Here is a 27,514-nt window from a genome sequence, read left to right as displayed (position 1 = left end):
GGTAACTCTCTATCCCTCTCCCTTCCCCTCTGTAAAGAAGAAGAAAAAAAAAAAGGAAAAGAAAGAAAGAATCTCAGTCCCTGATGGAGTTACCCAAAGAGAGGGGGCAGGCAGGCCGGTCCACCGACCTGGGACCGCCCGCTGCGGGCAGGAGCCCGGGGTGACGTCACGGGCCGGAGCGCGGTCACGTGGCCCGGCCGCCCCGCCCCCGCGCCCCGCCCCGCCTCCTCCCGGTCCCGGAGCGCAGAGTCCGCCCCGCAGTTGCTCGGAGCTTTCGAGGACGCGCGCCGCCTGGGTCAGCGGGAGAACCGGACAGCGAGGGGCCGGAACCAGAGGGGCCGGAGCCGGAGGAGCCGGAGGAGCCGGAGCCCGATCCGGAGAGGCCGCAGCCGCAGCCGGAGAGGCCGGGAGCCGCAGCCCCGCCCGGGGCCCCGCACGCACCGAGCGGCCCGCGCCCCTGCCCGCGCCCGCAGCCATGAAGATGATCGCGCCCTGGACGCGCTTCTACTCCAACAGCTGCTGCCTGTGCTGCCATGTGCGCACCGGCACCATCCTGCTGGGCGCCTCGTACCTGGTGAGCGCCTGCGGGGGCGCCTGCGGGGGGCGCCGGGCCCGTTCCCCGCCCCCGCCCGCCCGCCCGGGCAGGCCGCGTCCGCTCCCCGCTCGGCCCCGGGTGGCTGGATCCGAAGGCCGGACGCTAATCCGCCTCCAGTTCCAGGATTAGAAACTTAATTCCTGTCCCCGGGCGCCCCGGCTCGGCCAGCCTGGGGCGGGTTCTGGGCGTTGGGGGGGGTTTCGGGGTCCGGGGGGGGGGCGCTCGGGGCGCGCTGCGGCCGCGGCTTCCGGTGCCAGTGCCCTCGGCGGCCGGGGACCCGGGGTCTTATCGGCGGAGCACGTGCTTTCCTGCCTTTCTTCCCAGCCCCGGGGGTAGGGGTGTGTGTGTGTGTGTGTGTCTGGTCCGGTCCGGACGGCGCCCTGGGGCGCCTGGGCACGTGAGTCACCCGGGCACCCGAGCTCCCTGCCCGCACCTGGCCCCGGGCGGCGCGCGTCCGGGTCCGAGATGAAGTGGTCGAGGGTTCACTGTGCCCCTCTGTGGGCACTTCCTTCCGCCCACTGTCTCCCCCCACTTCTGTTGCAAAGCCCTAGGAAGGGATTTCCTTGTGATTGCCTTCCGATCAGCCCGGGGGAGCCACGTTACACCCACTTTTTTCTGCTTCTCGACAGGTGATCCCTATACCTTTCTTATCAGACCGCAGGCAAGTCTGATTTCCTTAAGGTGGGAACCTTTTTAAAAATATATATATAGTATATATAATTGATTGATTTTTTTTTTTTTACAAAGAGGAAGGGAGAGGGATAGTTAGGAACATTGATGAGAGAAACATCATCAGCTGCCTCCTGCACGCCCCCCACTGGGGATGTGCCCACAACCAAGGTACATGCCCTTGACCGGGATCGAACCCGGGACCCTTCAGTCCGCAGGCCGATGCTCTATCCACTGAGCCAAACCAGTGTTGGCAAGGTGGGAACTTTTTAAAGAAGCTGTTGGTGAGGGAGCAGTGACCATCAGGGGGCAGTGAGGGAACCCGAGGGCCCCTCCCAGGGCCTGCTGGGAGAGGGGGGGGGTGGGCACCCCCAGGCTGTGCCAACGTGGAAGTGGTGTCCCCTTGCATTTCATTAAGTTTTGTGACATCTTGAGGGAGGGTCACACCTGAGCATCGTGAGGAAACACCTTACACTTGGCAGTAAGATAGCATAGAGGACTCCTTTAGTGAGAATACAGTTTTAAGTATCAGTGTGGGTTTTTTGGTTGAAATTCATGTTGTTGTTGTTTCTAAAAGAAATATATATAATATCTAATGGTGTAGTTGTGCCATTTAAGCAAAACGTTTCGTCCCCGGGACTATGGTCTTCTCTGTGCTACGTTATAGTTTCAACTTTGCTTTTTTCAGTCCGTCCCCAGGACACACCATAGAACCTGTTGGCCTTGAAAGCGGCTTCAGACGGGCCTTGGGGCTGTGTGGTTCACTATGGTTCGGTGCGAATGCAGACAGAACCTGTGTCTTGGCTCCACCCTCCCTTTGCTAATAAAAACCAGGAAATCCTTTTGCAGAAATTTAAAGCGGACTGGATAGCCAACAGATAGGAGGAGGCTTCAGAATGTTTCTTGCTTTTATGGATAAGACATTTTATACAAATGCCCTGTGTCCTTGAAAACACTTCACGTTGCAGACTTGCAAGTCCACCCGCGAGTGCGATCTGTAAAATCTAGGGCACCGCGTTAGGCAGACGCGCTCCGGGATGTGATCTGCCGCAGGGTAAATCTGCGGAGCCCATGGCTGGCGGGGAGCCAGCAGACAGGGTCCGGGCGCTAAAAGGAGGGCACGCCGCGGGCTCTCTGCTGGCTCTCCGCTGGCTCTCTGCTGGCTCTCCGCTGGCTCTCTGCTGGCTCTCTGCTGGCTCTCCGCTGGCTCTCTGCTGGCTCTCCGCTGGCTCTCCGCTGGCTCTGCGTGGCGGCGGCGGCGCATGCTCTCTGGGGAAGGGGTGGTTGGGGTGCATGTCTTAGCATTTGGAAATACATGGCCCTTTGGAAGGTTAGAGAACTTCCCAGCAGTTCTAAGAATGACACATTAGGGAAACTTTGTTATTGGGAAACCTGGCTTATGTACTGATAATCTTCATGGGAAGTATTTTTTATTTCAGAAAACACTTGAGACTTTTTTAAAACACAGAGTTTTCCTCAGACGCCTCTCCATGTAAGTTGGTTACCAAAACGGTGCTTTCCATGAACGGGGGTAAGCCTGTCCCTTCTTCTCCCCCCGCCCGCCCCCTCCTCTCACCAGCCACGTGGCGGGAATGCCATCGGGTATCAGGAGGGGCAGGTTTTCAGCGGGGAAAAGGGGAGGCTGAGGGGAAGACGTTCCAATAAGAGTCCCCTGGAAGGGTAATTTCTTAAACTTATAAACCATTGCCAGGGAGGTAAAATATTATTCATGCATTTCCTAATAGTTTCCTACCACCACCATTTCTAAAAGTGCAGTGTGCCAGGTACTAGGCTAGATTTGCATAGGCTTAATTTTTATATAATCCTGGTGAAGTAATTACTTAGTTCCCATTTTTATTTATTTTTTATTTTTTTTAAGGTTTTATTTTTTATTTTTATTTTTTTATTTATTTTAATATGTTTTATTGATTTTGAACAGAGAGGAAGGGAGAGAGATAGAGACTTAGAAACATCGATGAGAGAGAGTCATCGATCAGCTGCCTCTTGCACCCTCCCTACTGGGGATATGCCCTCAACCAAGGTACATGCCCTTAACCGGAATCGAACCCGGGACCTTTCAGTCCCCAAGCCGACACTCTATCCATTGAGCCAAACCAGTCTCGGCTAGTTCCCATTTTTAAAATTGTTTTTTGTTTGTTTGTTTCTTTAGAGAGGGAGGGAAGAGGAGGAGAGAGAAGGAGGGAGGGAAAGGAAGGAAGGAAGAAAGATGAATTTTGAAAGAAAGAGAAAGAAAGGAAGGAATTAATTTTGATCCTTTGCCTCCTGCACCCACCCCCACTTCACAGGACCACACTCCAACCAACTGAGCCACACCACTCAGGGCTCTTCCTCCCATTTTACAGATGAGCAGACCGAGGCCAGGAGAGCTCAGGTGGTTTCCGGCAGGTCCCATGGCTGGCTGGTAGTCTGAGGAATGTTTGAGCCCATGCTGTTTTCACTGTTTTACTTTCAGAAGTTGTGCCTTTTGCTTTTGCCTTGGAGTGGTCAAGGTTTTCTTAGGTCCAGTAACAAAGCATATTGCATCAGGTATTTATAGTAGAGATTTTAAAATTTGTCTTTTATTTCTCTCTTTTATTGAGGCAAGATTCACATGTGGTGAAATCCACCGATGTTAAGGGCACAGTTCATTGAGCTGACCAGTGCAGGTGCCGGTGTAACCCACATCCCTAGAGAACCTTTCCAGAAAGTTCCCTTGTGTCTCTTCCCAGTTCATCCCTGCCACACACAGCCCCACTCCACAGGCGAGCTTTACCTGTTGGTATAAGTGGAATGAATACGGTATGTATTCTTTGGTACCTGGTTTCCTTTCACTCAGCACAACCATTTATGTTGCTGGAGTATGTTAGTGGCTTGTTCCTTTTTATCGCCGAGTATTACATTATTATTCTATGAATATACCACCATTTGTCTGCCCGTTTGCCAGACAGTGGACGTTTGGATTGTTTCCAGGTTGGGGTTATTATAGATACGGCTGCTGTGAACATTCTTGCACAAGACTTTGTTTTTATTTCTCTTGAGTAAATACCTAGATATGGAATTGCTGGTCAGAGGCAAGTGCCAACCAGTTTTCCAACGCAGTTCTGCCGCCTGACACGCCAGCCAGCAGGGTACGCAGTTCCAGTAGCTCCACATCCTTGCCATGCCAGCATTTGGATGTTCGTCTTTAATGTTAGCCATTTCGGCGGGTATATGTGGCGGCGACTCAGGGTGACTTCCGTGTGCATTTCCTCATGACAGATGATGTGGAACGTTTATCCTGGTTTATTGGCCAATCACGTTACCTTCCTTTGTGAAGCGCTATTTATTGCCTATGTGGGAGGGGTTTTGTCTTTTTTTACTCATTTGTAAGAACTGTCAGTGTTCACATCTGTAGAGATTTTTTTTTTTATGAGTTTATCTGAGCCAAACCGGAAGACAATTGCTGGGAAGCAAAAATCTCAACGGACTGAGAAAATGTTCCGGGAAAATGGCAGCTTTACCACGTATTTGAATACATCGGAATCCAAGGAGGAGATGGTGGCTACCTCATGACATCCATTGGTGACAGACTTGGGAGACGGGAGACAGTAAAACAGGGAGACCTCTGGGCTTGGGTAAAAAGTAACATGTAACATGCATAGCCCGGCAGCGGCTGAGCATGGACCCCTGAGCCAGGCGGTCGAGATGACACCAGACCCCAGTGGGTCCAGGCTGCCCGTCACACTAAGCGGACAGGGTTGAATCACAGATGCACGTTTTTTTCCAGTAACACCGGCAGCATGGGGCAGCAGCAGGCCCTCCACGAAAGTACTCATCCTCTCCCCCATGAGCCAGCGGCTTCTGTTGGGTGGAAAGTAGGGATTACGGGCCCGGTGTAATCACTTCAGGCTACAAACCACGCGGGCTGGGGGTGGGGGAGAGGGGGTGGCGCAGGGCCAGATCACGCACAGTGGGGCGCTGGCGGTGGGGAAGGGCAGGGGCCTCCAGGACTAGATTGTTCCAGCCATTTATTTCCGCAGGGATGGGCAGCTGGGGAGGAAGGAGGGGCTGGGTGCTGATGCTGGCGCTCATGGCCCAGAGCCTGCAGCTCCCAGCCAGGCTAGGATGTGCTTCCCCTGATCCGAACAGAACCAGCGTGGTTCACAGAGCACGGTTAATAGTTTTGATTTTATTTCTCGTAACTAATAGCTGGTCCCCAGTCTTCTGTTTCTGCCCCTGGCAGAGGTTCGATTCCTGGTCAGGGCTCATGCCCGGAGAGCTGGCAGAATCCCCCATAGGGGGTGTGCAGGAGGCAGCTGATGGGTGATTCTCCATCTCCCTTCCTCTCTGAAAACAATAAAACATACTTTTTTTTTTTAATGTAGGGGGTACAGGATAGTTAACAGTTAACAATTAACACAGTGACAACAATGAAGGGATTTGTGGTCTCCCCGGGGGTGGGGTGCTTTGAGGGGAAGAGGGGAAGAAAGGAAATTACTCTTTTGTTATCCTAAAGGCTTGTTATCAGGTGTGTTATCCTAGATGCCAAAAGACAGCAAACAGACTCAGCTGAGGGGAAGATTGGCTTTGGTCAGGGGGAAATGCTGCCCTAGGATAGGGCAGTGGTCAGTTAACCGAGGCGCCCGAGCCACAGGCAGCTCTTTGGCCCCTGGAGTGTGGCTCTTCCACAAGATACCGCACGGACAGTGCGATGGAGACTTCGTGGCCCCTGCGCAGAAGTCGGTTTTCGGCCTGGGCGAGTCTGTTTTGAAGAAGTGGCGTTAGAACACGCAGGGGGCCAAAGAGCCGCGTGTGGCTCGCGAGCCGCGGTTTGCCGACCACGGCCCTAGGACATGACCACCTGCTCCCCCAACTGCTTTTTTTTTTTTTTTACAGAGAGGAAGGGAGAGATATATAGAGAGAAACGTTGATGAGAGAGAAACATCGACCAGCTGCCTCTTGCACACCCCCTACTGGGGATGTGCCCAAAACCCAGGTACATGCCCTTGACCAGAATCGAACCCGGGACCTTTCAGTCCGCAGACCGACGCTCTACCACTGAGCCAAACCGGTTTCGGCCCCAACTGCTTTTAGCAAGAAACGGTCCTGGTAGCCGAAAGCTTCCGTCTTGGATACCAGGCTCGGGCCATCCTTTGTGCATATTGTCCTTTTTTATCATCATCCAAGCGTGTGCTTCTCAAATCCTCACTCTGAGACAGGCCAGTGGGCCAGGACCAGCGGAAAAGGGAAACCTGAGACCAGTAGTGGAACAGCAAGCAGTTCAGCCACCTAAATCCTATCTCCCCGCAGCCAGGGACACCCTCCTCCCAGCCACCCCACCCCGGAGCCAGGGACAGGAATCTCATGAGTGTGTGCCAGGCACGCCCAAGGACAAATGAAAATAGACCTCCTTTTGGTCCATCAGCATACAGCCGATGAAGATTCTGTGGAAACCTTCCCCAGACCCGCCCTGAGGTCTCCACCTGCTGGAGAGAGAGAAAAGCCTGCAGACAAAGGGCCCACGGGTGCTCTCCTTCCTTCCCTGGAGCTGGCCAGGCCCCCCCTCTCCCCTCCGCCCTTCTCCTTCCCCCACAGGCATGCCTCCCCTAACCTCCCTCCGAGGGCCCCGGAGGCTTGCAGCCTGGGCAGCCAAGGGCGCCAGCCATCCGCAGTTCATCCCAGACCAGCCGACCCCTGAGCCTGCCCCCGACCCCCTGAGCCTGCCCCACGGCCCCCTTCTCTCTGACTTCCAGCCAGAGCAGCCCAGCCCGGGCCCAGCCCCCAGCCCTCCCAGTGTCACGTCCCCAGCTTTCACCGCCGGCCTCCACCTGGGCTCCCGCTGTGAGCTTTCTCCTGCGTAAAGTCAAGAACCCACACACTACCTACCGCTGGCTCTAGCCCAGTGGTGGGCAAACTGCGGCTCGGCTCGTAAGCCACAGGCGGCTCTTTGGCCCCTTGAGTGTGGCTCTTCCACAACAGACCACGCCTGGGCAAGTCTGTTTTGAAGATGTGGCGTTCAAAGATGTTTAAATTTAGAAAATGTGGCTCTCCAAAGAAATTTCAGTCGTGGTGCTGTTGATGTTTGGCTCTGCTGACTGATGAGTTTGCCGACCACTGCTGTAGGCAGACCCACTCCGGGCGAGGTTCCCTTTCTGGTACCAACTCCAGAATGTGTGTGTGTGTGTGTGTGTGTGTGTGTGTGTGTGTGTGTGTGTATATATATATATATATATATATATATATATATATATATCTCAAATAAAAAAAATATATATAGATTTGAGAGAGAGGAAGAGAGGGAGGGAGGGAGGGAGGGAGGGAGAGAGAGAGAGAGAGAGAGAGAGAGAGAGAGAGAGAGAGAGAGAGAAGGAAGGAAGGAAGGAAGGAAGGAAGGAACATTGATCAGTTGCCTCTGGGACACTCAGCAGTGGAATTGGACCCCAAACCCTGGCGTGGGCCCTGGCTGGGAATGGAAACCGCCGCCTTGTGGGGACGGGACGGCACTCCTGAATCAGCAACGCGGAGCCACACCGCCGGGCTTCCTTTCAGATAGTCAGCTCGCTCGCTTGGAGGAGGTCCCAGCTCGCCTGTGTGCCCCAGCCCGACAGGGCCTCTGTCCCCGGCAGCTCTGGTGCAGTAACTGGGGTTTTGGTCTGGACAGTGACACGGACGTCTTGTATCTGTCGAGGGATGGATGGTTGTTTTCAGTGGGTTTCCACATTTGTTCTCATTGAGGCCGCAAATCCGCCCTGGGGGTAGGCACAGGGGATGGGAATAGAGGCTCATTAGAGATGAATAGCTTCTTTCCAGCCGAAACCGAAACCGGTGTGGCTCTGTGGATAGAGCAGCAGCCTGCAGACCAAAAGGTTCCAGGTTCGAGTCCGGTTAAGGGCATGTACCTTGGTTGCGGGCACATACCTAGTAGGGGGTGTGCAAGAGGCAGCTGATGGATGTTTCTCGTTGATGTTTCTAGCTCTCTATCCCTTTCTCTTCGTCTCTGTAAAAAAAAAAAAAATCAATAAAATATATATTTTTTAAAATAGTTTCTTTCCAGCTGTCAATCTTGACACCATATTCCAGGGCAGAATATGGACTAACTCATAGTACTTAGGTCCTCTTTTTTTGTCTAGCGTTATGTGGGGGCCGAAAAATGTTGGAATGAATGCAGTTTCAAAATCTCAGTAAAAAGAAGTGTGAGCTTATTTCTTTCATTAACCGTGAGCTGCTAGGATTACAAGGCTCCTTGGTTCCAGAGCGCAGAGGGGGTGGAGCAGTAATACTTGGCACATAGCAGGCACTCACGTTTGTGTTGACGAACAGCAGAAGGCTGAAGGGTTGCAGAAACGGAGGCATTGTGGGTTGGGGAGAAGAAGCTCTTACAGGGTCACCCGGGAAGACCAGAGGGATGCATCAGAATTAGGCCCTTTCTCAGGGAGTCCTCAGCCTTCCTGGACCAGAGATGGGATCCTGTACTTTGTTTTGTTTTTTTAATATATTTTTATTGATTTCAGAGAGGAAGGGAGAGGGGGAGAGGGAGAGAAACATCAATGATAAGAGAGGATCATTGATCGGCTGCCTCCTGCATGCCCCCTACTGGGGACTCAGCCTGCAACCCGGGTATGTGCCGAGACCAGGCATTGAACGGTGAACTCCTGGTTCATAGGTTGATGCTTAACCACTGAGCCACGCTGGCTGAGGGCTAATGATTTTTATTAGAGTGAAAATCTGATTCTCAAAAAAGGAAGAAAAAAAAAGAAAAGGTAATGATAGCCTCAGACTATACCTAAAAGATCATGATTTCTTCTAACCCTTTAGTGCTTGAAACTTTTTTTTAATACACAGAGTTTATGTCTCTCTAGCCTAGGGGTGTCGAACTCAATCAGAGAAGGGGCCAAAATCTAAAATCCAGCCTAAATCTCGGGCCGAATGGTTTACTGAACAGTCATAAACTGACAATGTCATAAACTGACAGCGGAGTGCAGTGATGACAGCGCGGTGCGGGCCACATTGCAAGGCCTGGCGGGCTGGATTTGGCCCGCGGGCCTTGTGTTTGACATATGTGCTCTAGCCCATCCTAAACTACGCTATGGACTAGTAGGCCTGTCTTTTCACATTCAGGGGCCCAGAGCGTTCTTTAAGACATGCTTGTTCTCCTCCTCGCCGCCATCCCCTCCCCGAAGCTTCCCGAAGGCCCTTTGGACTGCGTTCCTCTTTCCGGCCTCAACCCGGGACCGTCCTCTTTGCCTCCGTTCGCTGTTGGGGCGTCTTTCGCATTTATCATGGGGACCCTGGGTTCTCGGAGACTCGAATGGCCTCTCAGCCCGAGAGGGGAGGCCAGAACCCCGCCGAGTCCGTCCAGAGATACTGTGGTCGCCGCTGCTGGGCCGCCCGTCGGTTCCACCCCGCCCGCCAGCCTCCTGTCGCCGCACAGCGGCCCAGAGCCCTCCCCGGGCAGGCCTTCTGAGCCCGCGGACAGGTGGCTGGCCGGCGGGGTCAGCCGGGGCTTGTGAATGCCCTGTGGTGGCTTCCTGGGAGGAGCCTGAGTTACTGGAAAGACCATGGGTGATATTTGTCATCAAAGGACCCAGGATGGAGTCCGTAATCCTGGACCATCCTAGGCGTTTGATCAGGCTTTCTCCGAAGGCCGAGAGTCTCCGTCTGTCAGAGGTCTCCGTCTGTCAGAGGAGCAAAAACGGCGTCAGTGACACAAAGGGGTATGGGCACCCTGGCCCAGCAGACGGTCCAAGGTGCCACTCCAGCCTGTGCCCCCATCACCTTTCCTGGAAATCAGCAGGTGCCTTGTCCAGGATCTCCCGTCCCTGCCCCGTAACTCTCCACTTCCTGGCTAGCTCTCTAGAGCCTTCTCACAGGCATTTACTTACATTTCATCCAGATTTTCTAGTTGTCCTCAGCAAACCCAGCTCCTGTCCTTGGAAGTGGCAGATCCCTTTATAATTGTTATTCTCTTTTACTCCGACATTTCTCCCCTATTATGCCTGTTTCCAAGTCTTTACTTCAGTGCCAGCCAGATCTGTTCGGTGGTCTTCTTACCACTATTGTTTCTCTGTAGAGGGTCGGGTTTAATAATAATTTCCTATAACATTTTAATAATAATATTCTGTCATATATTTAACAATAATAGTGTGTAATATATTTTGTAGTAAAGCTTAAACTATCTTTGAAGCTTTAAATATATTTTTCCGGACTCTGAAAACAGACACTCTGGAAAATATGGAAAGGTATAGTGATAATTCAAGGTACAGGACATCTACAAACCTCCCACTGGTTTATAACGTTGTATGTTTTAGTGTTTTCAGTCTGTTGTTGATGCCTGTGAGCATATTCCAAAGATAAATAATAAAATTCTCATCACAGAACATTTTTAGACTGCAGTTTTCATTGAACATTAGAGCGCTGTGGACATTTTCTCGTCATTAGTGTAGTTTTTTATTTTATTTTATGATTTTTTGATGCTTAGGTAGGATCCTGTTGTTTGGTTGTGGTATTATTTAGCCGTCCTACTTTCGTTTCAAGTTTTCATAATAGAGAAGTCTGCCGAAATCATTTTTCGGACACAACTTTCTGTGCCAATTTCTGGTTATTGTGTCATTGCTCTGTCAGCGGGTTTGAGTGTTCGTCCTTAAGTTTCTTTTCTGGAGGCTTCGGAAAGGGGGTCATTGCATTTTGCAGTTTCGGCGGTGTAGGTCCACGCCGGAGGTCTCCCTGATCATCCAGGCTCTGCTACGACAGGAGCGAAGTGCCCTTTGGGTTCCTGGAGAGTAAGCGAGGGACCGAATAAATCCGCCACAGTAATTGGGAGGACACTGAAGGGGGTTACATATGGAAGAAATCATTGTCAAGGACAAAAAAAATAAAATAAAGTAAAATATGCGACCCCCCGGGAACACGTTGTAAACAGCAGGAACAGTTCGTACACAGCCCGCCGAACGGACGGACAAGACCAGGCGCACTAACCGAACGGGGAGATAAGTAGGCCGGCTCCCGCTCTTCCATGGAGATTGGCTGTGGCCGTTACATAATCTGCAGCTGGCCGGTCCTCCCGTCTTCTTGGTTCTCATTTGTGGTGACCTTTCCTTCTCGGTCAGAACTGACGGTTGGGTAATGTTCATTTTCTCTCTTTCGGGAAGCTCTCTGACCCCCGTGTTCACGGGGTTTGCGCTTGTCGCTGGCCTTTTCCATCTGACCGCGCTCGGTGGTTTCCAGGGCTGGTCCTGCCCCTGCCCGCTTCCTTGCACAGACCTAGGTCCTCCTGGGTCACCCGGCCACCCTGCTGCATGCACATCGCCCATGGTGGCCAGGTTCCACCCAGCAGTTGGGGTGTTGCATAAATATGTGTCAACATGCACCTCCTCTTATGAAATACTCTGTGATTAAAAGAGCACAGTGGTGAGTCATTGGTGCCATGTAATGACCTTACCATTACATCTTAATTTTTTTAAATCAATATATTTTTAATGATTTCAAGGAGGGAGGAAGAGAGAAAGAGAGAGAGAGAGAAGAGAGAAGAGAAGAGAAGAGAAGAGAAGAGAAGAGAAGAGAAGAGAAGAGAAGAGAAGAGAAGAGAAGAGGAGAGAAACATCAATGATGAGAAAGAATCATGGATCGGCTGCCTCCTGCATGCCCCTTACCGGGGGAGCGAGCCCACAACCCCAGCATGTGCCCTTGACTGGAATCGAACCTGGGACCCTTCAGTCTGCAGGTTGATGCTCTATCCACTGAGCTAACCCAGCTAGGGCCATCATATCTTAATTTCATTTATTTTTTCTCCTAATTGTCTCACGAACAAGGGCGCCTAGCAGGGGACGTGGACCTGAACTGTGACCTGTGGCTTGTGAGCACAGAGAGAAGGGCCGTTGGGCTAGCACTGTGGTCGGCAAACCGTGGCTCACGAGCCACATGCAGCTCTTTGGCCCCTTGAGTGTTCTCATGCCACTTCCAAAGAGACTCACCCAGGCCGAAAACGGACTCCTGCGCATGGGCCACGAGGTTTCAATCACACCGTACGTGCATGGCCCGCACGAGGTATTTTGTGGAAAAGCCACACGTAAGGGGCCAAAGAGCCGCCTGTGGTTCTTGAGCCGCAGTTTGCCGACTCCTGGGCTAGCGGGACAGCAGCCAGTGATCATTACTGGAGCAGCTGGGACATAGCCAGGCGTGGAAGGAGATAAGGGAACTCATTGGAGGGGCTGTTACATGCCAGTCACTCTCGCCAAGGCTTTTCACCCTAAATCCTGCATTTGGAGGCCCATCCGATCACAGTCTTCCTCCGTGTTCTCTACGGTGTCCTGTCACACGTGTTACACAGTCCATCTCCACCCCCAGCCCCGTGGCTGCCCACGCCTGGGCCTTCTGAGACCGGACACACCTTCCCACCCACTCCCTTTTCCTTCTCTCACCCTCCCTCTCCCACCCCTTCAACTCCTTCGCAGCTGAAAAGCTGACCTCGTTGTGATAGGAACAGACACATTTTAGGTGGTATCATCTGATCTTATTTCAGCCCGTAATCTCCGGACTGCCTTCCAGAGATAAGAGTGTAAAGGGAGGGAGCTGCCTGCCGAGAAAATGTGACCGTTCAGCTTCTCCCCCACGTGTCACATGGCAGTTGTGGGGCTAGCCCGTCCCTCCCATCGAGCCTCGGATATGTTCTGGGAAGTTTTATTGAGCTAGAGTTTTGCTGATCACAGTGTATTTCCGATGTGCTGTGAATTTTTTGGGGTCTTTGCCGTGAAACAGGAAGCTTGGAGCTCTGGTCAGCACTGGGGGAAGGGTGGTTGTGGGAGAGGGGTGGGAGGGAGCGTGCGTCTCACTCTGCACCCTTTTACGCCTCCAAACACCGTTAGCCACATGCTTGTAGTGTCCATTGAAGCTAGTGATACATGTATACCTCTGGGCATTGCTATTCTCATTTTTGTAATGGCATTTTTCAGAAAGCAGATCAATCTGGAAGGTAGAGGAAGAAAATAAAATAATTCTAAACCCTACAGTGATGCTGACCGTTTCGGATCGCCACTGAGACATGGGTCCCAGCGGATGGACGTTTTGTGAAACAAATGACCCGTTCGAACCGCTTCTGTAAATACGTGGTTCTCAATAGGACTTCCATGGTGGGTAATTCTGTAGTTAGTAAAAAGAATTTTCTTGCCGAAGCCGGTTTGGCTCAGTGGATAGAGCGTTGGTCTGCAGACTGAAAGGTCCCAGGTTCAATTCCGGTCAAGGGCATGTACATTGGTTGAGGGCACATCCCCGGTAGGGGGTGTGCAAGAGGCAGCTGGTTGATGTTTCTCTCTCATCGATGTTTCTAGCTCTCTATCTCTCTCCCTTCCTCTCTGTAAAAAAAATCAATAAAATATATTAAAAAACAAAACAAAACAAAAAAACTGCCTGAGCTGGTGAAAAAGTCTCATCACTGGCAGACACTCGCTCAGGAGCATGGACATGGCCGAGCGGGCAGTGAGGTGAAGCCCAGCTGCCATCGGGGCACATGGGGTCTCTATTGAGGTTACATTCCGTGTGTCCGTGCACTTGTCTGTGATCGGGGGGACTGTATGCAGGGAGTGTCACTTACGTGCGTGTGTGTTTTTTTCTGACCGCGTGCAGGTCATCAATGCCGTGGTGCTGCTGATTCTGCTGAGCTCCCTGGCCTACCCCAGCCAGCACCACTTCTCCAGTCCGGAGCTGGGCGACCTGGAGTTCATGGACGATGCCAGTGAGTACCGTCAGGGGCGAGTGTAGATAGTTTGGTATTTTCAAGGGCGGGGAATCCGGCTTCCAGTTCTTCCTGTGAAGTTACAGGTATTGATTTGGGGGCCCATTTGAACTGATACTTAACGTCCCGTCGTTACAAATCAAACCCGGTGGGTATTTGTGCACCTCCCTGCGGGTTCTCAGTGTGGGAGTCTAAATAAGGACTCTTTTTTTTTTTCTGTTTTCATCTTACATACTTGCCCCTTTTAAAACTGAATTGCTCTCCCTGGCCGGTGTGGCTCAGTGGATAGAGTGTTAGCCTGTGGACTGAAAGGGGTCCCGGGTTCGATTCCGGTCAAGGGCACATGCCCAGGGCTGCAGGCTCCAACCCCAGTAGGGGTTGTGCAGAAGCAGCTGATCCATGATTCTCTCTCATCACTGATGTTTCTCTCTCTCTCCCTCTCCCTTCCTCTCTGAAATAAATTTTTAAAAAGTTAAAAAAAAATCAATTGCTTTGCCATCATCTTTTTACCCTGGCCTTTGGTCTTTGCGGGAGGAGGGGGGATACAAGGCCGGATGGAAGGTTAAAAGGCTAATGCAGGTCTTATTGTGTCTTCTGTCGTCTTAGTATTTTCCTTTCTTGCGATCATTCTCCATCTGGAAACCACATTGGTAGTTATTTGGGTGGGTTTGGGGCCTTTTTCTGATAAATAGAAACATGAGCCAGGCACCCAGCTCTGAGGCCACAGACATCTGAATATTTTATAATCACGGTCACGCCGTGTCCTGGCTGTGCCTAATCCCAGACAGAAGGTCATGCAGATGTATTTCTCATTGGCTTTGAGCAATGCAGTTGGGGGGGGAGTGTTGCTGGGCAAAGTCAGGGGAGTTTGAGAGACGGGAGTATTTGTTGACCATGAACAGAGCCAGCCTTTCCTCCGGACTGTAGGTTCAGCTGGGGCAGAGCTGGCCCCGGGCAAGCTGACCGCAGGTGGTGGCCCGGCCCCTGCTCTCGGCGCTCTCCGGGCCCCTCACTGGCTGAACTGCACTGACGAGGGCAAGGGAGCTTTGTCCATGGGGGACTTTAGGTTATGAGTCATTTTATTTGCACCTTTTAACGTTTCTGATTTTGTATTCTTTGAATAAGGTGGACATTTTATTTTAAAAAATATTTTTTATTGATTTTTTTTTTTTTTTTTTTTTTTTTTTTTTTGAGAGGAAGACAGAGGGATAGAGTTAGAAATAGCTGCCTCTTGCACACCCCCTACTGGGTACATGCCCTTGACCAAGGTACAAACCCTTGACCGGAACCGAACCTGGGACCCCTCAGTCTGCAGGCCAAGGCTCTATCCACTGAGCCAAACTAGTTAGGGCAAGGTGGAAATTTTAAATCTTTGCATGATTTTATGAGATTTAGTTTGGGAGTGACTCCCCCTCCCTCCCGAATAGCATATGCAGTTCTTAAAGATGATTATGTTTGCCATATTAATATTTTATACTAACAAAGGTGATTCATTGTCTTATTTTTGGAATAATGCCTTGACTTTGCTTGCTTGTTTATCTAAGTCTTTCAAGACCTCTGAGGTTGTCAAAGACTATCCCACGATAGGCCAACCTCCATAAAATTAATTATCTTTTTCCTTATAAAATATGACTGCACGGAATTTGGAAACCATGAAAGTAGACAAAGAAGAGAAGAACTTGTGCCTGAGTTTAAGTTTCAGAGATTGCGGTACATTCTGATAGGCTTTTGCACACAATAATTGCTTATTGATGCCCGACTCTTTCTATAACATATCCACCGCTTCCTAGCTGGGCAGCCTTGGGCACGTTATCTTTTTTTCCTCTAAAATGAAGCTGTAATAATTGTATCTGCCCTGAAGGGTGCCGTAAGGATTAAATGAAATAACAGTGCCTCGTTCACTGAGGAGAAAGGAAAGAGGAAGTAGACAACCCGGTACATTCCACTAAGCTCAGCGCTTTATGCAGGAAAAAAAACAAAACAAAAATGAGCGTGACATGCTCATTGCTTCACATGCAAGCAGCAGCACTGGAATGGGGGTGTGTAACTGGAGACTCTGCCTTGGCATGTAAGGCATTTCAGTGCATTCACATTTAATCCCTCCCCTGGCTCTGCAAGAATGCTCGGAGGCATTCGTGAAATTCCCCTGTCGGTACTCCTTTCCTCACTAGAGGGAAAAGGCAAATTAATTTAGCATTGAAATTATAAACTATAAATATGTCTGTATTCCTAAAGGAATCATGATCTTTTAGGTACTAGTCCGAGGCTATCAAAACCTTTTATTTCTTTTTCTTTCTTGAGAATCGGATTTTCACTCTAATAAAAATCACTAGCGCCCAGCCAGTGTGGCTCAGTAGTTGAGCACTGACCTATGAACCAGGAGGCCATGGTTCGATTCCTGGTCAGGGCACAAGCAGGGTTTGTGTCTTGATCCCCGGTAAGGGGCATGCAGGAGGCAGCCAGTCAGTGATACTGTCTCCTCATTGATGTTTCTGTTTCCCTCTCTGAAATCAATAAAAATATACATATATATATTTCTTAATAAATGTATTTTATTGATTTTTTACAGAGAGAAAGAAAGAGGGATAGAGAGTTAGAAACATCAATGAGAGAGAATCATCGATCAGCTGCCTCTTGCACACCCCCTACTGGGGATGTGCCCGTAACCAAGGTACTTGCCCTTGACCGGAATCGAACCTGGGACCTTTAGTCCAGAGGCCGATGCTCTATCCACTGAGCCAAACCGGTTTTGGCCAATAAAGAATATTTTTAAAAAATCGTTAGTATTGTTATAAATTTACTGCATTAAATCTCTAGAACAAATTGAGGAACCTTCATTTTTTTATTTATTTTTTTTGAGATGGCAGGTGGTCTTTGTTGACATGTCACAGTTCTGTCCTAGCATGTCCTTCCACCCCGTGCCTCTGTTCATAAACCTCCTGCTTCAGACGCTGGGGCTAAAGGGAGGATGGCCCCACGATTGGAGTCCTTCGGAGAAATAGCCTGTGGGAAGGAAGCAGGCTGGCTGGTTCCAGGTCACTGTGCAGAGGCTGGAAGCAGCATGTACAGTAGGAAGAGCCAGAGACTGGAATCATAAGGGCAGCGTTAGTCATCCTCCAGCTTTTTGTGCAAATGCTCTCGACAAGTTACATAACCCCGAGCCCCAGTTTCATAATCTGCTCTGTGGGAACAGGAACACGCCTGGGAGTGAGGACGGCTGACGGAGATGAGATGTCCGTGAGACGGCTCAGAAGCTGCCACACTGGACAGACGCTGCTGCCTGTGATCAGTATAAAAATTATTAAGGAGATATTTTATATCTTCTCTCCCTCCCTCCCTCTTTCCCTTCCTCCCTCCCTCCCTCTCTTGACTCCTTGGAATCCGGAGTATGTTTTAATCTTACGGCACATCTCAGTTCAGATTGGCCTCATTCCGAACACTGTGGCTAGAGGCTGCCGTACTGGCCATCTGTCCTCTTCCCAGCGTTGAGGTTGTGGTTGTGAACAAGGTGTGGAGAGCCTTTTCCCTCCCGAGGGCCCCCTAGCAGAGGGAGACGGACAGCACACCACAGATGCGGGTCCGATCGCAGTGATACGCCGTGAAGAACACGCAGCAGTGATGTCTGTGGGAGGGCCTGGGAGGGGCTGCCACCGAGCCGGGACCTGCCTGGTTCGAAAGGCAGAGCCAGCCAAAACCGGTTTGGCTCAGTGGATAGAGCATCGGCCTGCGGACTGAAGGATCCCAGGTTCGAATCCGGACAAGGGCATGTACCTTGGTTGCGGGCACATCCCCGGTAGGGGGTGTGCAAGAGGCAGCTGGTCGGTGATTCTCTCTCATCGATGTTTCTAACTCTCTATCCCTCTCTCTTCCTCTCTGTAAAAAATCAATAAAATATATTTAAAAAAACATCAGCCGAAACCGGTTTGGCTCAGCAGTAGAGCGTCGGTCTGCAGACTGAAGGGTCCCAGGTTTGATTCCGGTCAAGGGCATGTATCTTGGTTGCGGGCACATCCCCGGTGGGGGGTGTGCAAGAGGCAACTGATCGATGATTCTCAACGATGTTTCTAACTCTCTATCTCTCTTTCTTCCTCCCTGTAAAAAATCAATAAAATATATTTTTTTTAAAAAACAAAACAACAACAAAAGGCAGAGCCAGGCATGTGGAAATAGGAGTGATGTTTCTTCTAGCCAGGGGGATGGATGACCTTGCTGTGTTGAATGAACCCAGTGTCATGGCTGGATTCAAGGCAGTGGGATGAGGTCTGCCGACACTGGGGGAGTAGGCCTGCTTTAGTGTTCGTTGCTTGTTTTGTGGATCCTCACTTGAGGATATTTTTTTCCATCGGGTTTTTAGAGAGAGTGGAAGGGCGGGGTAGAGACTGGAGGAAACATCGATGGGAGAGAGGCTGGGCCTGGGGATCGAGCCTGCAGTCCGAGGTTCGTGCCCTTGACCGGAATCGAAGCCACAATCTTTCGGTCCAAAGGCTGAGACACTGGTCACTGAGCCAAACCGGCTGGGGCTAGGCCTGCTGTAGAATAAGCAGAGACAGGAAGGCCATGATAAGAAATTGAGATTTTATGCTAGACTAGAGGCCCCGTGCAGGAAGATTCCTGCAATGGGGCTTCCTGCGTGGTCTCCGCTGCCCGCCTGCTTCTCTCCCTTCTCTCTGCCGCCCGCCTGCTTCCCTTCTCCAGTGCCCAGCTTGCTTGCTTGCCTCTCTGCAGCTTCGCTCCCTTCTGCAGTGCTTGGCTTCTTTCTTACTCTGTCTTTAGTCTTCGTTCTGGCATAGATATACAAATTAACCGCCATCTTTCTTGGGTTCATTTGCATACTCGCCCTGATTGGCAGGTGGGCGTGGCTTGTGGGTGTAGCGGAGGTATGGCCAATTTGCATGTTTCTCTTTTATTAGGATGAGATGGGAAGCCAGTGTCAGGTTTTAATAGGGGCATGACACACACATGAGTTTATAAAATACAAGTTAGACACCGACGTATTAAAAAACAACTATCATGTAATTCAGCGGACCAGACGTCCAACTTTTTAGATATATATCCCCAACCAATATCCCTTTCCCAATTTGGAAATAAACTTATATGAAAATCCGTCTCTAGTTTCTATTTCTAATCTATCCCCAGGCATTTCTGTGACCTAGGGAGGACACCTTTGGAGCCACACTTTTCCTTAACAAGTCTCACCTTCTCAAATCCCAAAAGGCCGCTGCTGCCTTTCTTAGTATGACGTGTCCTCGCTTGTGGTCGGTGTGTAAACAAAGTGCCTTTGAGGAGAGACTTAAAGGAATGCTTAAACAATGGAGCTACTAAAAACTTTTTCTTTTTCTTTTTTTAACCTTTGGCAGACATGTGCATTGCTGTCGCAATCTCTCTCCTCATGATCCTGATCTGCGCCATGGCGACGTATGGAGCGTACAAGGTAAGCTGGGCCCTCGGAGGCTCAGGCACAGCCCCCTCCGGGAGGGGGGCCTGGCAGGGCCGCCTTGGCCCCGTGGTAAACAGGCGGGCTTCGGGCAGGGGCCTGTGGGCCCGGCGCCCCATTGTTCCCCAGCGGCCTAACCGGAATTTCTTGCCAGGTGTGTTCCGCTCTTCCTCCACCACCTGTAAGCCACTCACCCTCCCTTCCGAGTCTCATACCCCATCCTCCCCCTTGTTGGTCCAAAATATGTCATCATGCACCCCGTGTTGCCTCAGTTCCTCCCCATGAGCATGGATTAAAAGTTTGATTATTTTCCTGGTTTAAAAAAAAAAAAAAAAGAAGGAGGTCCTTCCCGCCATCCCTTGCTTGTGTGATCTGGACAGCTGTCCGTGAGGAGTCCGAGGCCAGCACTCTCGGTTTTCTGAGAGGATTTTTTTGTTTTAACTTTCTTTTTTTAATATATTCTACTGATTTTTTACAGAGGAAGAGAGAGGGATAGAGAGTTCGAAACATCGATGAGAGAGAATCATTGATCAGCCGCCTCTTGCACACCCCCCTACTGGGGATGTGCCCGCAACCAAGGTACATGCCCTTGACCGGAATCGAACCCGGGACCTTTCAGTCTGCAGGCTGACGATGCTCTATCCACTGAGCCAAACCGGTTTCGGCTCTGAGAGGGTCTTGGAGAGCCTAAATCTCTCATTCTTAGGGACCTAGCACTAGGAAAACCAAGAGAGCCTCAGAAATGTTCCCTGGGTTTGCTCGTTGGCTCCCATCTGGCTTACCGGTTGCCGTCGTGGCCTGGCTGGATGGGCTGCTATTCATTTCCCTTCAGACGAAGGGAGAAAATCTCCAGAATGGAGGAAAGCAAGGTGGGTCGTTGTGAACGGGATGGGTGTGAGCGCCTGTTTTCTGCTCCCCACAGCGCCGGGCGGCCTGGATCGTCCCCTTCTTCTGTTACCAGATCTTCGACTTCGCCCTGAGCGCTCTGGTGGCCATCACCGTGCTGGTCTACCCCAGCTCCATCCAGGAGTACATCCGGCAGCTGGTAGGTGGCCGCCCGGGCCTGCGTCTCTTCCCGAGGGGACCTGGTTAAGGAGCGGATACGGGAACTCAGATAGGCGTGCACACACGTTAATTGGTGGGGTGTGTGTTTGTGTGGTTTTTTTTTTAAGTCAGGATTGTAACTTTAAAAAAATATATTTTTATTGATTTCAGACAGGAAGGGAGGAGAGAGAGAGAGAGAGAGAGAAACATCAATGATGAGAGAGAATCATTGATCGCCTGCCCCCTGCACACCCCCTCCTGGGGATCGAGCCCACATTCCGGGCATGAACCGTGACCTCCTGGTTCAGGACATTCACCCACTGAACCGTAAACACAGGGCAAGATTAATTTTAACAGGTTTCTCCCCTTTGCCCTGCACAAGCTCTGGGTTTGGAACGGTCCAGCATTTGCAGGCAATCCAAGTGTCAGGTGTGTAAGCTACTGCCGTTCAGCTTTTCCCGTACCAGGAGGGCACAGGTGTGTTCGGGTCTCCCAGGAACCTTCCTCTCATGGTTCTTTTCAAGAGTTATCGCCTGCGTTGTGAGCGGGCCGGCCTCTCCTTACCACACCGCTTGTAGCTTTTCATCCGGAGAAGTAGGCTGGACATCCCCGGGGTCTTGAACAGCTCCCTGCCCTCTGTTTTCGGAGAAGCACGTGTGATTAAAGCCTCGGGGATGTAGTCCCGAGTGATGAATGCGAGCGGCTAATGAGGCCCTTTCCTTCTGCAGCCCCCTGATTTTCCCTACAAAGAGGATGCCATGTCCGTGAACTCCACCTGTTTGGTCCTCATTGTCCTTCTGTTTATCAGCATCGTCTTGGCTTTCAAGGTAAGAATAAAGACATTTATTCCTTGCCTCTTATTAAACGTATCCATGAGTGCCGCAGAAGCACACGCACATCAGCTCATTCTTTTGGTTCGCCATCGGGACTGCTTCTGGATTGCCTGATCTTTGGTTCCTTCTCTACTCTGCACGAGATAAACCCTCACCCAGCGTCCGAGGCCCGTTCCGGCCAGGGTTACTCCCAAATCCGTTAGGATGAGGAAAAACGAATTTGCTGTCATTCATGGTGCGGCATATATTATATACTGCAGCATTTATGGCAGCGTTCTTAACTTGTTTTTGAAAATGCAATGTATTCTGAACATCATTATTTATTTAATAGTCTATTCTATCCACTTATTATTTAATAAATTACTTATTGTTGGACATTGAGACAGTTGCTCCTTCTTTCAGCTATTAGTATTGCTACAAGGAATGCATTTAGACACATCTTTTGTATAATTAGACGTTTCTCAAGATACGTTTCGTAACATTAGAGGGAATGCAGGATTCGAAGGCCTTTGATAGGCTGCCAAACTGACCTCCCGGAGGCTGAGGGACAGCGCTCCAGTCAGCAGTGTTCCCGCATTCTTTCTCATCTTGTAAACCCGATAGCAGACACATCGCTGTAATCTATTCCTGTGTGCTGCTAATGAGTAGAAAATTCTCAGCTTATTGTTGGACTTTGAACTTTTAATTCTTCATACCATTCACAGTTTTTATTTTGACATAAAAATTACCCAATTCTTCAAAAAAAAAAAAAAAAAATCAAACGGAGGAAGCTGCACTTCGGGAGAAAAGCATTTTGAGTAGGTCATATGATGAAGTGGCTCATTCAAAGATAAGGATTCGTTGAAAATCATTTGGGTCTACACTTCCCCTTATAACACGGAGAATTTGGATGTTGCATGTGTCATGTCGTAGTCCAGGATTTGGGTGGATTTAGGCACACATGTTGAGGCTTACTGCTTCTGCAGCTCCTCTCCTCCACTCCCCCAACTCCCTGGCTGCTCTGTCAACCCCAACTCCTGTCCTTGGCCGCCCCGACCCCCCAGGCTACAGGTAGATATGGCGGGGCCCCAGGCAGAGGCTGCGGACTCTCCGATCCCACTCAGAGCACTTTGTCTTGGAGGGTAGAGTCCCCTTTCGCTTCTGCCTGTGATTGACGCTTTTCCACTTGCTTTCACATTGTGTGTGTGTGTGTGTGTGTGTGTGTGTGTGTGTGTGTCTTTATGTCTGTTTGTCTGTGGCTGGCTTTAACAGTTTTACCTGCAAGAAGGTTCATCTGACCAGCTGCTCTCTGCCATTTCCAGAAGCTCAGAGGCTGGTAATGCTCTTAAAAAAAGGCATTTTCATTTTGTAGGCGTTTTCGTTTATATTGAAAATGCTTACTTGAGATTGTGGATCAGAGCACCTAGACTTACCTTCTATCACTGCTGTTTCCAACGGTGCCCATGGCCTTGGTGTCTTTCCTTACCAAATAGCGGTAGTAGTAGTTAGGCAAACTATCGGTAGGGGACTGTGAGGTTTCAGTGAGGGGACGGACGCATGGCTAGATCCGTTGTTCCTTCATTCATTCAGTGACCACTTACTAAGGGGCTCCTACGTGGTCTCACATCGGAGTGTACCCAATGAGCGGCGTCCTGACCCACGTTTCTCTGTCACTCATCCATAAGGTTTGTCACTGCTCCAGGTCCCTGGGAGTCAGCACCATCACATGACAGTTCCACTGTTCCTAGGACAGTAGAGGGAGCAATGCTTTCCCTCCTGAGCTCTGCCAGTAGAGGATGGACAGAACTGGTCAGTGCAAGTTTATTTGGGAAATCCACTAAATTCTCTTCCGGATTACAGAAACGTCAAATAAGAAACAAAGTCACTGAAGTGTAGTTATTGTGTTTTTAGAGAGAGTTAGACCACAGAGGTTTCCATTGGGGTGTTGAGTGCCTGGATGCTGACAGGGGATTTGGGAGCGGTCAATGTGTTTGGCGATGGCTACTGTCTTTTCTTTGAATTTCTTATTCTGCCCTCAGCCCCTCTCTGCTTCCGCCTCCGACCAGGGTGGTGTGATAGAATAAGGCTAGCGTAGCGCCCTATGCCAGAGAGTAAGTGTACCCGATATTTGTGATTGCAAAGCCTTTTTGGTCTAGAAGAGTCAACGGATGCATTTGTAAACTTATGTAAATAAAGGGTTTGTGGTGCGGCTCCATCTGCGGTGATATTGGACGTTGTCTGGAGTTTGAGAACTAACGACTGAATAATCGCCACCCCTCTCAGGGTTACCTGATCAGCTGCGTGTGGAACTGCTACCGCTACATCAACGGCAGGAACAACTCCGACGTGCTGGTGTACGTGACCAGCAACGACAGCACGGTAGGCGCCCGGTGAACCTAAGAACTGTTCAGTCCCCAAAACACCTCCAAAGAGCTTTTTAGAGGAAACATGTTTCTCTCCATGTGGAAGGTCCAGAATGAGATGTGGGGTAACAGTTCAGCTTCCTGCAGGCTCACATCCACTCAGAGTCCTTGGCTTTTCAGCGGGACACCCAGCGCTTCTAATAATAGACTCTTCCCTCGGAACGGCTTCCGGTGCTGGTGTGGAGTGAGGAGGCTGGGGCCGTGGGCCTGGGCCGGCCCCGGGTGCTCCCCGGAGTGCTGGCGTGAGAAGCTGGGGGATTGCTGGAGGGCGGGTGTTGGTCATTATCTCCCCGGTCGTTCTGTATCAGCGTGTCCTTTTTCAGGAAACCGAGTTGCTGCTGATAATGTGACTACTTTGTCAACGTTCTCAGTGAGCTTTTCATTTAAAAAAAAAATTTTTTTTTTTTTTGAAGAATGGTATTCCTGGGAAAAGGGAGGTTTATCATTTCTCATAACTCCCTCGCATTGATCATTTATTCCAAAATACAGGGATAGGTCACCACTTGAAGTCTCAGCTCTCTGACGGTATTTTAAACTGTTTCAAAAACACAGAATGGTATTGTGGTTTTTGTTTTTTGTTTTTTGTTTTTTTAAAGCATACTGATATATGAAATAATTTTTATACGAAGTGATTTCTTAACATCATTAAATATCCAGTAAGTGCCCAGATTCCCAATTGTCTCATACATGTCATATTTTTTTTCTAGCCGTTTCTTTGAAACAGACTCTATGGCTCAGTTCAGGGAGGTTGGCAAAAGTAGGTCTACAGCTGTGAGTCTGTGAAAGTTGATTCTCGTATAGTTATTTACTAATTATTGTAGTAACTTTCCACGCAAAGAACCGTCACCCTACTTTTGCCCACCCCTGTATGTATTTTAGGTCTCTGTAATTTTTTGTTGAAGAAATTGGTTTGTCCTGCAGACTGTAGTTTTTTTCTGGTTGTAGTCCTTTGACTTTCCAGTGAGTTAGAATCTAGAGCCATTCCCTATTCTTTTTTCCACTGTTTTTCCCAAGATTACTTCACAGTGGATTATTTGTTCCTCCACCAGGAGGCATATGGTATCTGGCTGATTCTGTCTTTCTAGGATGTCAGCAACCATTGCTACCTAATGCCTAGCTTCATTGATTCTTTAGGGCTTATATTACTATGACATTCTATCATTCCTTTTTTCATTTGTTAGCGGGAATGCTGATAGAGAGTAACTTTCCCTCCGGTATTAATTGGCTACCCAGTTGCATTTGTGCCATCGATAAATATACTTAGTTTTGTTCTTTTTATCAGTTTTCAAAATGATAAGTCGGTTCATTATTCTCTAGTGGTAACCAGTGAGGAGCAGGGTTATTATTGATTTCAGAGAGGAAGGGAGAAGGAGAGAAACATTAATGATGAAAGAATCATTGATTGGCTGCCTCCTGCACGCCCCCTACTGGAGACAGGCCCCGTAACTCAGGCATGTGCCTTGACCAGGAATCAAACCATGAACTCCTGAATCATAGGTTGACACATTCAGCCCCTGAGCCACATGGACTGGGCAGGAGGTGTGTTTTTAAGTAATAGAGAAACTCACAAAAAGAGGCCTATTGTTATAAGAACCAGCTGCGAAGTACAACTGTTTTGATAAGTTTTACCAGTAAGCCTAAATCATTATTATTGATACCTATCTTGAAACTTTCGAAAGGGGGGAAATGAAGCTTTCTCTTGAAAGTGGGTACATTGTAGTTGCTCACATTGTACCACGATTAGCCATTTGGGGCCTCTTCAGGTTGGAGCCTGGAACTTCTGACACCGGCTGTGGGAGCCACGTGCTGTCCGGCATGACAAGGTGTCCTGCACTCATCTGGCCCATTGCCTGCCCAGACCTGCAATCAGCCATTTCTCCAAGGAGGCAGCTTCCTTTTGCTGGTGGCCGCAATCTGGAGAACAGATTTCTTTTTTAATATATTTTGTTGATTTTAGAGAGGAGAGGAAGAGATAGAAACGTCAGTGAAGAGAGAGGATCATTGATTGGCTGCCTCTCGCACGCCCCTGCTGGGGATCGAGCCCGCATCCCAGGCATGTGCCCTTGGCCAGAATCAAACCTGTGACTGTGACCTTTCAGTCCGCAGGCTGACGCTCTCTCCAGGGAGCCAGACCCGCGAGGGCCAGATGTCTTCTTTGAAGCAGGGCTCTTCGTGTTTAAAGACAGACTGAACGAGAACTAAATTTAGGAGTTGACATAAATACACTGGGGCCTCACTCTGCGATCCTAAGGGGGGTGGGATGATGGAGTTCTGTCATTTTTCCCTGTCCCCGTAGCTATATTAAGATCCTTGCATACATCACTGTATGCTTATCTTTTGTCCAGGTCTTTTTTGGGAGTCTACACAGACGTAGTAACATGTTGTGTCTTTCACTTCCTGTCAGATATTAGGCCAGATGGCATTTCTCCCCGATTAAACCGTCTCAGGGTGACCTCGGGGAAGATCCCGGGGCTCTGGTTGGCAGATGATAAGTGTGCTTTTTTGTCTTTCTATAAAACAATGCACATTATTGGCCAGACATATACTTTCCTAAATACGACTCAAAGAGAATAGATAAGAGTAGTTTCTAAACCAAATCAAAACAGAAAAACAAAAACCGTTTAAAAGAAGGGTCCCAGAAAAAATAAATAAATAAAAGAAGGGTCCCGGGTTCGATTCCGGCCAAGGGCACATACCTTGGTTGCGGGCACATCCCCAGTACGGGGTGTGCAGGAGGTAGCTGATCGATGTTTCTCTCTCATCGATGTTTCTAGCTCTCCATCCCTCTCCCTTCCTCTCTGTAAAAACGTCAATAAAATATATTTTCAAAGTAAGTTCCACGGAAGTCAAAGCTCAGGAGGACGTACACACACTTCCCCACCCTGACCCCGTCTTCTGTCTCCGCAGGTGCTGCTGCCCCCGTACGACGACGCCACGGTGACCGGCATCGCCAAGGAGCCGCCGCCCCCCTACGTGTCCGCCTGAGGCCGGCGGCAGCGCCGGGCAGAGCGAGCTGGGCTGTGCAGGCAGCCCGCCCGGCATCCGCGCTCTCCTTTCTCTCCTGAGATGCTCTCAGAGTCCTTTGTTCCTGAAACGTCGCGGCTTACATTTTTAGCGTTCGGTTGAAACCCTCTAGCTGTACACATAGGCTCTCGCTCCGGCGCTGTGATGGTTGACTTCTCCAGGCACTGAAACGCGGCCCTGCGGTCTGGTCGGCCCCTGGGGCAGAGAGGTCTGGTTTTGTACCCTAAGCCCCCGCGTTGGGGGGGTTCCTCACATTTTTTTTTTTTCCTTTCTGTTCCCTCTGTCTCTTTCAAAAATAACCAAATAAAATCAAAATGAAACCATATGAAAGCCGCTCCTGTGTGTGGAGGAAACCCTAGAGAGAGTGGGGCTCTTCACGGTGAATCAGGGCTCCAGGGAGGGAAGGAGGAGTCCGTTCATGTGTCTAAGTAAAACGGGGATTTCCTGCCGAAACCGGTGTGGCTCAGTGGAGAGAGCGTCGGCCTGCGGACTGAAAGGTCCCAGGTTCGATTCCGGGCAAGGGCATGTACCTTGGTTGCGGGCACATCCCCAGTAGGGGGTGTGCAAGAGGCAGCTGATTGATGTTTCCAACTCTCTATTCCTCTCTGTAAAAAATCAATAAAATATATTTTTTTAAAAAAAGTATTTAAAAAAAAAAAATATTATAGCCGAAACTGGTTTGGCTCAGTGGTAGAGCGTAGGTCTGCGACTGAAAGGTCCCAGGTTCGATTCCGGAGAAGGGCATGTACCTTGGTTGCAGGCACATCCCCGGTAGGGGGTATGCAAGAGGCAGCTGGTCGATGTTTC

General features: G+C 49.9%; 1 protein-coding gene across 1 annotated transcript; it reads left to right on the top strand.

The window, feature by feature from the left end:
* The first annotated feature begins 212 nt into the window (after window positions 1-212).
* Window positions 213-27,028, top strand: LAPTM4B (lysosomal protein transmembrane 4 beta). Its single transcript, XM_084864601.1, has 7 exons — window positions 213-574; window positions 13,862-13,970; window positions 19,328-19,401; window positions 20,327-20,449; window positions 21,177-21,275; window positions 23,544-23,639; window positions 26,591-27,028. The coding sequence occupies exons 1-7, from the start codon at window positions 476-478 to the stop codon at window positions 26,666-26,668; spliced, it is 678 nt and encodes a 225-aa protein (XP_084720727.1). The 5' UTR covers window positions 213-475; the 3' UTR covers window positions 26,669-27,028.
* The last annotated feature ends 486 nt before the right edge of the window (window positions 27,029-27,514 follow it).

This window comes from Pipistrellus hanaki (assembly GCF_964339955.1).
Source record: "Pipistrellus hanaki genome assembly, chromosome: 17".
In the NCBI taxonomy this organism is placed as follows: domain Eukaryota; kingdom Metazoa; phylum Chordata; class Mammalia; order Chiroptera; family Vespertilionidae; genus Pipistrellus; species Pipistrellus hanaki.
The sequence above is the reverse complement of the archived record's forward strand: the minus strand, read 5'-3'. Positions and strand labels throughout refer to the sequence as shown.